A 13,328-nucleotide genomic window follows, 5' to 3' on the forward strand; every position below is an offset into this window, starting at 1 on the left:
GAAGTGACTGGGCACAATCGACACAGCTTCAGCAAGGGCAAATCCTGCCTGACAAACCTGGTGGCCTTCTATGATGAGGTCACAACATTAATAGATGAAGGCCGAGCAGCTGATGTCATTTACCTGGACCTGAGCAAAGCCTTTGACACTGTCCCACACCATATCCTGGTCTCCAAGCTGGTGCAGTATGGGTTTGATGGATGGACCATTCAGTGGATACAGAACTGGCTTGATGGCCACATCCATAGGGTGGTTGTCAATGGATCCATGTCCAAGTGGAGGCCAGTGACAAGTGGAGTCCCTCAGGGATCAGTCCTGGAACCAGTCTTGTTTAACATCTTTGTTGGCAACATGGACAGTGGCATTGAGTGCACCCTCAGCAGGTTTGCTGACAACACCAAGCTGTGTGGTGCAGCAGACACACTGGAGGGAAGGAATCCATCCAGAGGGACCTTGACAGGCTGGAGAGGCAGGCCCATGACAACCTTATGAGGTTCAACAAGACCAAGTGCAGAGTCCTGCATCTGGGTCAGGGCAATCCCAAGCACCAATATAGGCTGGGCAGTGACTGGCTTGAGAACAGCCCTGAAGAAAAGGACTTGGGGGTGCTGGCGGATGAGATGCTCAACATGAGCCACCAGTGTGCACTTGCATCCTGGAAAGCAAATCACATCCTGGGCTGCATCAAGAGAAGCATAGCCAGCAGGTCAAGGGAGGTGATTCTCCCCCTCTACTCCGCTCTGGTGAGGCTCCACCTGGAGTACTGCATCCAGTTCTGGAGCCCCTGTTACAACAAAAATCTGGATGTGCTCGAGTGTGTCCAGAGAAGGGCCACGAGGATAATCAGAGGGCTGGAGCACCTCTCCTATGAGGAGAGACTGAGGAAGTTTGGGCTATTCAGTCTGGAGAAGTCTTTGAGGAGACCTTATTGTGGCCTTCCAGTATCTGAAGGGGGCCTACAAGAAAGCTGGTGAGGGGCTTTTTAGGGTGTCAGGTAGTGATAGGACTAGGGTGAATGGAACAAAAAATAGAAATGGGTAGATTCAGATTGGATGTTAGGAAGTTCTTCTGCATGAGGGTGGTGAGACACTGGAACAGGTTGCCCAGGGAAGTGGTAGAAGCCCCATCCCTGGAGGCTTTTAAAGCCACGCTGGATGTGGCTCTGAGCACCCTGATCTAGTGTGAGGGGTCCCTGCCCATGGCAGGGGTTTGGAACTAGATGATCCTTGAGGTCCTTTCCAACACGAACAATTCTGTTTCTGCCCCTTTTAAGGCGCAGGCAGGGACAGCCGCGACCCAGAAGCAGAAGTGGTGGCGACAGGGAGACGTGTGCAAAGGCTCACGTGACCCCCCTGTCTCGTTCCGGGAGAGCCACGTCCGCTGCGGCGCGAGGGCGGGGCGGGAGCGGCCGCCGGCTGGAGGCAGCCGCCGCCATTTAGAAGAGTCGTTAAGCGGCAGGCGCCGCTCCGCTGCTGCGTACCGGGGAATTGTCTCCGCCGCCATGATGGGGCGCCTGTCGCAGTTGCTGTTGCTCGCCCTGCTCGTTTTCCCCGCCGCCCTGCTGCTCGGTGGCACCCGCAGTGGCCCAGGTGAGAGGGGGGCGGGTGAGGAGAGGGAAAACGGTAACGCTTGTGGAGAGCCTGGCTTGGCGATCCGAGGCTTGTGTGGAGGAAGAGTCCCTTCCGCCTGCCTCAGGGAGCCTAGTGCCGCTTTCACCGTTCTCCTGGTGAGGAAAAGGAGGCGGTGAGCGATGATGATCTATCGCCGCCGGGTTCCGAGCTCCCCAGGCACGTGGGTAGCCGCTGGGTTCTGCTGCCGTCCCCAGCCCGGGACGGGGCTCTCCGACGAGCTATGGGCTCATCCGGGCAGAGCCTACCACTCCGGCTGAACAAACCGCGCGTTGCTGCTACCCGGGGCCCCGGTGTCAGGCCCAGCCGTGACATCGGCCGCGGAAAGCCACGTGGGCGCAACTGTTCCACTCACACCCCACTCAAGGTTGTAGCAACGTGGCTGTCACTTTCTTTACTCCCGTCCTCCAGTGGTGCGGGCGTCCACTGAAACTTCCACAGCAGATTCGCCGGCTGCCAGCCGTTCTCCCCACTTCGTGTACCTTAACCCTCCCCGAGTGTCCTTCACTCATCTCTTACCTGGTTCACGAGCTGGAAATTGCCTCTATGCTATATTCTGGAAGGCCAGAAGGACAGTCACCTCGCTCAGGCCTTCCAGCAAGCAGCAGCTCCCGCTCTGCATTAACTCCTTCCGACAGCTCTCCTCCTTTCCCGCTCATGCCACATCATCATCCCTTCTGACAGCCATGAAAGTCTGAATCAGGGGTCTTTGAGACTCTGCTAGCCCAATTGCTTGTGAAAAGTGCTCGTAACTTACCTGTACCCTGCTCAGATACAAAGGTTTTAATAAAGAAAACCTTTATGTGTAAACTTACAATTAAAACTGCAGCAAATCTCTGCTGTTAGTCTTGGGTTAGGTGTTACACATGGTTGAGCAGAGGTCTTCGAGTGTACCTTCTAAAGACACCAGAAGGATTGGCATTTGTTTTTTTTTCTATGACTGGCAGTCCTGAGGTCCTTGAATATATTTGTCCTCCTTTTGTTCCCTGTGAATGCTTTTTGATCTTCATTTTAAACGTGTGCTCATGGCAATTAGATATATTTTTCAGGCTCTTGTCAATCCCTTTTCCATTCATTCCATTTCATTGCTGTAAATAGTTTATTTAAAAATCAAAAGCACTGTAGTTTTTTTTATATATGTTTTAAAAATTCTTAGGGTGTCATATGCTGTAAACTGCAAACAGAATTTCATCCTGTGGCCATTGTTTCTATTATATCAGCCCAGTGTTTGAACATGTGAGACTTGGTTGCAGGAAAGCAGAGAGACAAAGAACTACCTGATCACTTTTATCCTTTCAGTATTTGAAGGGGGGCTATGGGAGAGCTGGAGAGGGACTTTTTACAAAGGCATGGAGTAACAGGATGAGGAGTAGTGGCTTCAAACTGGAAGAAGCTCTGTTTAAATCAGGCATTAGGAAGAAATTCATACCTCTGAGGGTGGTGAGGCACTGGAATAGGTTGTGGAGGCACTGGAGAAGTTGTGGAGGCTCTAAGCCTGGAAGTTTTCAAAGCCAGGTTGGATAGCGCCTTGAGCCTTGGTTTAGTTGGAGGTGTCCCTGCCCATAGTTCGGAGCTAGATGATCTTTGAAGGTCTTTTTCCAGGCAGACCATTTTATGATTCATTGATCAGGCTTCTTTTCTGAACGGTGGGGTGGTTCTTTTGAACCTGTGGATTATATGTGGTCTTGAGGATGTCTTATTAAAAAAAGATGTTTTATGTGTTTCAAAACTTGAATGAAAATAATTGCAAAAATAATTTCACTTGTGAAAGTGTAGTGTTGCAAATCCAGCAGGTGAAAAGGACTTGATAATAATTTATTAAATTTAATAGTCTTAGAGAAAACTATGCTGTCTGGATTAAGTTCTTGGTAATAGCAGTGTCTTTCCGTTTTCACATTTGTGAAAATGACAGAGCTGAAGCACTAAAGCATTGTAACATCATTTACAAAAATAAACAGCTTTTTAATCAAGTTGTTTACCTCTAAGCATCACTGTGTGGTTGCTGAACTCTTTGTTAACCAGCTGTAAAGTGTTTGGGTTTGAGCTTTCAGGCACTTAACTGAGTAATTTGGAAAGTTTTGTTCTTCAAACATCAGTTTGAAAATTGAACTCCCATGTGTTTTCTCTTGATTAACTAGTCACTGAAAAGTATTTCTTCTGTTTGCTTCTTGTTTTGGTGGTTTCAGGTTTGGTAGTTGCAGCTCAGGATGCTACAGAAGATGAGGAAGCTGTGGAAGATACTATAGTTGAAGATGAAGATGATGAAGCTGAAGTTGAGGAAGATGAGCCAACAGACTTGGTAATTGTGCATCAAATGAGAGAACCAAATTCTTGCAGGAGGCCTTTGTTCTTTTCCTGCTTAAGCTGCACCTGAGTAAACGGAGATAGATACCAAAGCTCAAAGGAAGTAGTCTTATACCCAGAGTCTGTTTCCAAGGGGCAAGATAATCTTAGTTAAACTCCATATCGATTCTGAAAAGCTTTTTTTGCAGCCTATTTTCACTTACTGGAGGTGTTCAAGGCCAGGTTGGTCTAGTGGAAGGTCCCTCTGCCCATGGCAAGGGGGTTGCAACTATATGATCTTTAAAATCCTTTCCAACACAAACTGTTGTATGAATCTATTTGTATGGGTTGGTTACTTAATCAGAACAAAGTGAAACACTTCACATAGTTGATCTGTTTGTGGCAGTAGAGTATTAGGCTTCGAGACAGTATGCTTAAATAGGTACAAAGATGTCTCAGTCTCTTGGGACATTATTAGGAGAAGATGACATAATATTAAATAACCTTTTGGATGTAATTTGGTTTTAATAACTAGTTTATGATGGGTAGCTTCTTTTCTTTGCCACTGAAATAAGTGTTTTGTATAGCTTCTTGAAAGGGAGGTGACAGGTGCTCAGCTCTGGTTCATAACTTCCATAGATCATGATACACATATGACTGCCCAGAAGCCTATCTACTGGTTCAAGTGGTGTTTTAAGCAAGGCAATCACATGATCTAACTCAAAAGCAGTTAGTCCAGGCAGTTCAAAATGGAATCAGCCATGCCTTTTATGGGTGGGAGAGGTACTGATCCCACGATCCCCACATGGAAAATAAGTCCTTAATGCTCCCATTTGCCAAATTAAGAATTGGATCATCACAAAGGTGAGCTTGAAGAAGTGAATCCACAGACTTACTGGTTCCAACATCTAACTGTTTTCAGACATACATAACACTAGCTAATTAAAAATGAATAGAAAGCTTCTAGAAACACTCTGTAGTGAAAGCAACTCACATTTGCCATATGGTTGTCTGTAATTTTGGAAATGCTTGTTTCTTTCTAAACAATAATAGATGTGAACATGTAAATTTTGTTTCTGTTATTTTCCTCAGACAGAGACTTTAACATTGGTCTTTGACTATAAAGCTTTCAGTGTGGCTAAATGCAGTTCAGAACAGTCACAAGGAGAAGGATAAATGCTGAAAATGTTGCCAATCAAACCTAGAGGAGAACAGACTAGGTGCTGATCCCACAAGAGCAAAATTTGATAGCAGTGCTTCCTGTTGTTGTGTGCCTTGATACCTGGGATTCTCCTGGAACCAGCCTGGTCTTTGCTTCACCATTCCTTATAGGATTTTTAAATCTTGTCTTAGACAGAAGAGAAAGAGGAAGACGACTTGTCAGGAGAACCTAAAGCCTCACCCAGTGCTGATACAACTATATTGTTTGTGAAAGGTGAAGGTAAGAGTCCTGTGCTAATTTCCCATCTTCCTTACTGTTGTGTAGATTACATCAGCATGTGTGTAAAATACTGAAGTGTCTAGAGCAGATTCCTGCTCTTTAGAGCTGTTTAGAAATGGGCTAGGTGTGGTGCATGAAGTTTCTAATGGATGAATACTTTTTGTATTTTAGACTTCCCAGCCAACAACATTGTAAAATTCCTGGTTGGCTTCACCAATAAGGGTACAGAGGATTTCATTGTGGAGTCGCTGGATGCTTCTTTCCGTTACCCTCAAGATTACCAGTTTTACATTCAGAACTTCACAGCCCTCCCTCTGAATACAGTAGTTCCTCCACAGAGACAAGCGACCTTTGAGTATTCCTTCATCCCTGCTGAGCCTATGGGTGGTCGTCCCTTTGGATTGGTTATCAATCTCAACTACAGAGATGCAAATGTAAGCCTGATGTTGTAATGCATTTTAGTTTTGATGTGGAAATACCAGGAAGGAATAGCCAAGTCAAGTTGCTGCCTCTTCAGACCGTGGAATGCCTTTGTGGTTTTTAAGCAAATCAGTAGATCCAGAACCACAATGTGTGACTGTCTGTGTGTTTCACAATAGTCCCCCCATGGAATCCCAGCATGGTGGAGGTTGGAAGGGACCTCTGTAGATCCATTCCAAGCCCTCTGCTAAAGCAGGGTCACCCAGAGCAAGTTGCCCTGGGTTGCAATATCCAGGTGGATTTGGAATCTCTCCAGAGGAGATCCCACAGCATCTCTGGGCAGTGCAGTCCAGTGCTGTCACCCTCACAGGAAAGACATTTTTCCTCATGTTCAGATGGAACATCCTGGGTTCCAGTTTGTGCTCATTGCCCCTTGTCGTGTCACTGGGCACCACTGATGCAGTGTCTCTGCATCCTCTTGACACATGCCCTTTAGTTACATTGGATCTTCTCAATATGCTTAATTCTGTGTATGTTAGACTTGAAATTACATCAGCAGTGGAAGCTGGAATGCCTTTGAACTGTGTAGTTCAAGCTGTACTCAGGATAAAGAAAAACAAACCAAAGTCTTTCCTTAGAATAACTTCAATTCCACTGAACTTCTCAAATTGGGCTTTGCTAACAAATTATCAATCTGAATCCCATCTGCAAAGTTGACTTTGAGCAAACAACTGACCACTCTCTGCAAGTCTGGGGGACAGCTATCCAAAAGCATAGATGGGGATTAAATAGGAGATTTGTTTCTCATTTAGCATAGGCCAAGCTTTAATAAGCTTTTGTACCTTTGTGTTTTGATTGTTCTGGTAAGAAAGAGCCCTTCCTATGCACTGCCTCATGTTACAGGAAATAACATCTTCAAGGCTAGGTGTAACTTTTCTGTTAACACCAAAAATGTTCTTCATACTTCCACCAAAATATTTGTGCTTTCAGGTGTAGAGTCAAGCTCTCACTGCTTATACACTTAATCAAGTCTGGTGCAGGATTTATTGCTTTTTAGAGGTTTTCCCAGAATGTGAAAGAGAAAAATGTGTATGCGTTCAAGAAATGACTTTAAAATGTGGAAACTTTGTTCTAGGGCAATATATTTCAAGATGCTGTCTTCAATCAGACTGTTACAGTCATTGAGAAAGAAGATGGGCTGGATGGAGAAACGTAAGGAAGCTGGAGAGTTTGGTATACGGGTAGAACAAGTTGTTAATGGATCTAATGTGAAATGTTCTTGTATCCTCATTTTATTGAACATTAAGTCTGCTCTCTTGCTGATGGTGCAGCAAGCACTCAACTTGTATAAGGTTGATAGACTGAGAATATGAGCTTTTTTCCCTAAACTAAGATTTGTATAAATACCAGGGGTCTTCAGGATTGGTACTGCATCAGTGAGCACTTTACACACATCAGGGGTGGTGTTTTTCTGTCTGAAAGACTTGGGGACATCTGACACCTTACACATTGCAATCCCATGCTGCACTGATTTGCTTTGAAGTATTCTAACACTGGAGTGGAATTTTAAGAGAACTTGTGAGTTAAAATCATCAGAAATAGTTGGAGACAGTACATGTTTGAATTCTCCTGCCACAGGTAGAAGTTGCGTGCTGAGCAAGCTTCCCTTTCAAAAAGGGAACCAAAAGAAATGGCTGTTGCATGGATTTGTATTTCTTAGAATAGCATCAGTGAAACAACATTTGGTCACATAAAAATGTGTTTGCTAAAAGAGGTCTTAAAAGAGTTCACACTATTTGAACCAGTTTGAGTAAATGACCTGTGAGTAGGTAATTATCCTAAACCAAGGACGTTCAGTTGCTTCTCTTTTGTAGTTTAACTCCATAACTTCCTTTGTCATAAATCCAAGTTAAGATGTTCAACTTGAAATAGATTCTGTACCTGTAAACTGCTGCCTCCTCCCGATACTAACTTCAGATAATATTTATGTTCACCTCTTCCTAAGTACCAGCAGGCATTTCAGGTAGAATTTTCAAAACAAACCAAAATGCACAGATAAAAGAACTGTTTGTATTCATAGAATTGTATCTGGAATGCAGAGCAAGATAAGCAAGACCTTCAAAAGCTCTTCTGCCAACAACTTGGTACCTTCTAGGTACCAATAAGTTAATAGCTTTTTGCAATGGTGTGCTAAAAGCATGTAGGAGATGTTTAAGGGTTTGGTAAGTGGCTGAAGCTCTCAAACATAAATATTACCTGTGACCTACCATCTCGAAAAATGATACTCCCAAAGAGTCCTTGCAGTTAGAAACTTCTGTTGTCATTTTTTTTTTTTTTTTTAACAGTTACCCATTTTATATGGCAGTGTTCAAATGGTTTGGTGTTTTAGGCTCGAGGTGAGGAGAAAGTTCCTCACTGAGAGAGTCATTCGTCATTGGAATGGGCTGCCCAGGGAGGTGGTGGAGTCACCGTCCCTGGAGGTGTTCAAGAGGGGATTGGACGTGGCACTTGGTGCCATGGTCTACTCATGAGGTCTGTGGTGACAGGTTGGACTCAATCTTTGAGGTCTCTTCCAACCTTGGTGATGCTGTGATTATTTAATTATTAATTACATAATGTTTGTTAGCACTTCGGTTTCAGATTAATTGTGGGTTTCCTCTCCTCCTACTAAAGCTCTCCGGAAATGTGAAGTGAGGCTGTGGCTAAAGACAGACCTAATTTCTGTGCCTCTTTGTAAACCCTGAAGTACCTAAGATTTTTAGTTAATCGTTTCTTACTCTGTTTTTTAAAGGATCTTCATGTACATGTTCCTCGCTGGACTTGGTCTGCTCGTTATTGTTGGCCTACATCAGCTACTAGAATCTAGGAAGGTGAGGAATATACTTTATCTGTGTACTTCTTTTCCTACAGGTAAAGACTTGTATTAAGAAAGCAATTTGATAATCACTTCTGGCATATGGTGGTACAGGTAGAATCATAGAATGCATTGGCTTGGGAGGGACCCTTGATGATCATCTTGTCCAACCCCCCTGAATTGAGCAGGGACATTTAACTAGATCACGTTGCTCAGGGCCTCATTAAGTTTGACCTTGAATGCCATCACTATCCTCATTGAGAAGAACTTCTTCCTAATGTCCCACCTAAATTTACACTACTCTAGTTTAAAATCATCGCTCCTCATCCCTTTGCTACATGGCCTTAAGGATTTTAGGGAAAAACAGAGAGGATTTAAAAATACTTGTAAGTGGCTTCCATTTACAGTGCTCTAACTGCTGTGGGTGGTCTGGCAGGTAAAAGCTGCTGGAGTCTCACCTGCATGCAGTTGCATACATTACATCTTTGTGCAGTCTGGAATATGATACTTTGGAAATAGCTTCCCTTACTGTGCTCTAAAGTATTTTGCAAGGTAACATACAAAAATCTTGTGCTAATCTGAGAAATTATAATGAAGCTGGTCATCACAAAGTTTGATTAATCATCAACCATTTTTCATACCAGGTAGAATTAACTTGCCCAGGTGTGGATGAAATCTTGGTATCTTTGTATTAAGTGTTACAAGAATAATTATTATGAGGCATTAGAAGTGGTAATACCAAGCATAAGTAAATAAATTGCCAACAGTAAAGATAAAGCTAAGCTGCAAATAGAGCTTCATACATTGACTAGGCTTAAGTTTGTCTTTTAGTGAAATAACTAATAATTCAATTCCATGAATTGCAATTATGTCTAATAGTTTTTGAAAGAAAAATATTTCTCTCTTGAATTTTCAGAGGAAAAGACCAGTACAGAAAGTAGAGATGGGAACATCAAATCAGAATGATGTTGACATGAGCTGGATTCCCCAAGAAACTTTAAATCAAATAAGTAAGTAGCCTGCCTGCCACAAATTAGAGCATAAGAAAATGACTTACATTAGTTGTAACTGAACAAGCAGCTGATACCAACTTCTATCTCTTCTAGGGAATGAAAGGTGGTCTAAGGAACTGTGCTTAGACTGTTACGCTAGCAGCCTGTTCCTGTATAAAACAATTGTTACTGGTTGATACAATAGTAACTACTGGTGGCTTTTTTCAACAGTGTAAAATCTTTTGTTCAGAATTAATTTAGGGTTACAGTTCTGAAATCAAGGTCAGATAATTGCTTAATATTTGTTGGCACTTCAGTTTCAGATAAATTCTTTTTTTTGTCCTACGCACCCTCTGCAGAAGTTCTTGGGAAAGATCAAGTGGGTCACAAAGGAGGGCTGAAAAGGAGAAAATGTCATTTCAAAGGTTCTGTAGGTTGTTTGGAAGTTTGCCTATACACCAAAGGTTTAAATAAACATTAGAAACAAGTATTTATTAAATAAAGCCACGTTAAGACTTGGTATTAATATCTTTCACAAGTCCCAAATTACTTAAGTTCTACTTGATACCTCGAATGCCAACAGTAAGCCAAGTACTTGATTTCTTTAGATCATTTGTTTGGATATTCTAACTTCTCTTGCTGTTTGTTTCTTCTGTTTTGCTTTCCTGTGGCTTCAGTGCAGAGTAGAAGAGGTGAGGCAAATTGGTGATCTAAGGAGTGGAAGTGCTTAAGTTGTTTGTCCATGTGATAATTGGGCATGAATAGATGTAGTGCTTCCTGCATGCAGCAACTGGGTTGGTAGCATGAGCAGTAGATGAGAACAGATGCATGCAACCACACAAACATATTTTATAAACATTTTCTATATAATAAGTATGTATCTGTTTGTAGTGATGTGATTGCAGTAGAATATTGCTGAACTGCTGTTGTCTCCTCTGACAGCGTTCAGAACCCTCTGTCTCAAATCCAGTTGTCTGTCTTACTTTCTCCACTAGCTTGATGTGGTGTCAAGCTGGTGCTATATGAAGGATGTGGAGAAGTGATCATGACCAATGGCTGGGCACATCTTGTTTCAGTGACAAACAAACCTCAGCCTTGGGTGTCATGATTTAATAGTCAGGTTTATCTTCCTGGATTGTTCTTATCCCAGGTGAACACCTAGCACCAGTTGCATTGGCTGGTGTGAGGTGAGATAGCCTCACTTAAAAGTGCATGCTGGATAAGAAAAGTGCTTTTAAAACCATTTGCAGGACTACTTTTACTTGAGAAAGACTCCTGTTTTCATGGGAAAAAAAGCATGTTCCAAGCTTTAATCAGTGTGGAAGGACACTGATACGAAGTTGTGCCAAGAGTTGACTTCAGTTTTGATTCCTTCACCCTTTTTAACTGTACTTACTTTCTTGTACACTGTTTTCTGTGAAACATAAGAGCGATAGTATGAAATCTAGACACAGGAGTTTGAAAAGCCTCAATCCAGAAAGAACATCTGAAGCTTTAAATGCTGACTTCTTCCAAAGAGCCTCCTTTAAATGGGTTCAAATCCTGGCAGCATTTGAGCCCTCTCTTAAGCTAAATAGATACTCATTAATACTTGGAGTCCATAAAACCCTGATGTTTAAGTTGTTCTTAATTAGCTCTGAGTAATTCAGATTAAAATTCTGCACTAGAATCCTTTAAAATACATGGCCATCGGGACCCTCAGAGGTTCTTGACTATTATTGTGGAGAGACACTTCATACTCTACTGATTGGATTATGGCATGATGGCTGCTCCTTGTGTCAGCACATCCTGTAAACGATGAAATTATTTGAGCTTGTTCTGATTAAGAAATGTGCATACTTAGTGATCATTTCAGCACTTCATACAAAGTATGGAGTGTTCTCTACAATATTACTATTTGAAAGTCTACTTTAGTATAAGGATATTGAAAAGGACAATCATAGGTCTGTCTTAAAAGTAGGATAGATGCTTCTGCTATCCAGTGATAATACAAGTAAAGCCAGGTGGCTTCCCCTATGGGATATATAATTGAAGTGATGTCTGCATAGTCAAATGTGGATGCTTTCTGGAAAAGTGTGTTTGGTTGTGGGGTTGGTTGGTGTGTGTGTTTGTTTTTTGGTGTTTTTTTTCCCCCTACAGCCAAAGCATTTTTCTGCTGTTAATCTGTATGAATGTAGAAATATTTCACCCAAGACAAAGCTGTGTAAAGGAGGGTCAATTACTCTTCAGGCAGGTGAACTCAGAATGAGTTTAGTTAGAAGAGATCTTCGAGACGAAGAAGTCCCACTGTTAACTCAGTACTGTCAGGTCACCACTAAATCATGTCCCTCAGCAGTACATCTGCATGGCTTTTAAATGTCTCCAGGGATGGGGACTCCACCACTTCTCTGGGCAGAGAACCTTTCAGGAAAGAAATTGTTCCTTATGTCCAACCTAAATCCTCCCCCTTAGCGCAACTTGAGACCAGATCCTCTTGTCCTATTACTTCTTCCTTGGGAGAAGAGACCAACACCCGCTTTGCTCCAACCTCCTTTCAGGTAGTTGTATGGAGTGAGGTGGTCTCAAGGTACTAGTGATCAAAATAATAAATTAACTTTCTCAAAGTGTAATCATCGATCATGAAACTTTGCTAAACAGCAGAGCATGCAGTTTTATCGGGAGATGGTGTCGGGGGTGGGGTTTTGGGGGAGTTTTATTTGCATTTTAGTTACTGGAAAATTGAAGAACCCTCAGCCCAGAGCTGTATGTAACAGAACAGAAATATTTGCTTATTATCTTAAGTTTAGGATGCTGACTGTTAAAAAGCTTTAAGTTGTTTAAGCTGGCTTCTCTGTAATGATGCACTGCACTAGGAAGGGCATTTTGGTCGTGTTTGGGAGGGAGAGAGATTTACGGTCAGTGTTAGGACCTGATCTGAAATAGCTGCAGCAATTGATGTAACTGTCTTTTGTCTCTTTCAATCTAGATAAAGCTTCGCCAAGGAGGTTGCCCTACAAGAGGGCACAGAAGAGAGCAGTGGGCTCTGATGAGTAAATGTTAGCTGGTACAACAGTTGAACCTTTACTAATCATCTTGCCTGTTTGGAATTTTTTTGTTTTGAAGTAGTGCAGAGAATCCATCTCACCATAAGGAAAATACTGCTGAACATCTGGACTTGAACAGATCAACTGAATGGTGTTAATATTACTGAAGATGCACTTCTTTTTGTTAATTGTTGGGGGGGGAGGAGGGGGGGAAGGGGAAGAGGGAGGGAGAGAAGGAGGGGGAAGGCAGGGGTGGGGGAAGCAGCCATTAAGATTTGTGCCTGCGTGTGTAAGCAGTTGGTCTTAACAGAACCATGTTACCTGAAATGTGCCTTTAGAGTTCTTGTCATCTGTACCACTTGTCGTGGAAGGATTTTTCTCCTCCCCCTAATCTGAATGTTTAGTGACTTAATCTGGTTTTGATTGTGTTGTCTGGATCAGAATCTGTTTTTTTGTTTCAGCAAGTAACTTGGTTCTCTGCAGTGTGCACACACTGGCTGCGTGTGTGTAGTCCTTCAGTGGCGAGGTGCTGATCACCATCTAGGTTTCCTCATGGTTTGCATTCTAAAGGCACAATTTGGTATAGCTGCTCGTAGTGGCAGATGTTTTGCTGCTGATCTGGGCGTGCAGTGACCTAAAAACCTGAACTTAACCTGCATCAATGTTGAGGAAGGCTCTTACACAGCA

General features: G+C 42.8%; 1 protein-coding gene across 2 annotated transcripts; it reads left to right on the top strand.

Annotated features, from left to right (window-relative positions):
- The first annotated feature begins 1,372 nt into the window (after positions 1 to 1,372).
- On the top strand, positions 1,373 to 12,834 carry SSR1 (signal sequence receptor subunit 1). 2 transcript variants are annotated; one of them, XM_054164131.1, is made up of 8 exons: positions 1,373 to 1,589; positions 3,815 to 3,927; positions 5,265 to 5,352; positions 5,524 to 5,786; positions 6,908 to 6,984; positions 8,564 to 8,642; positions 9,543 to 9,636; positions 12,584 to 12,834. In XM_054164131.1, exons 1-8 carry the CDS (start codon positions 1,502 to 1,504, stop codon positions 12,649 to 12,651), a joined length of 870 nt encoding a protein of 289 aa, XP_054020106.1. In that variant the 5' UTR covers positions 1,373 to 1,501; the 3' UTR covers positions 12,652 to 12,834. The 2 variants fall into 2 exon arrangements, with proteins under 2 accessions (XP_054020106.1, XP_054020108.1); XM_054164133.1 differs by lacking the exon at positions 12,584 to 12,834 and adding an exon at positions 10,296 to 10,415.
- The last annotated feature ends 494 nt before the right edge of the window (positions 12,835 to 13,328 follow it).

The sequence above is a fragment of the Dryobates pubescens genome, chromosome 9 (assembly GCF_014839835.1).
Source record: "Dryobates pubescens isolate bDryPub1 chromosome 9, bDryPub1.pri, whole genome shotgun sequence".
NCBI lineage: Eukaryota > Metazoa > Chordata > Aves > Piciformes > Picidae > Dryobates > Dryobates pubescens.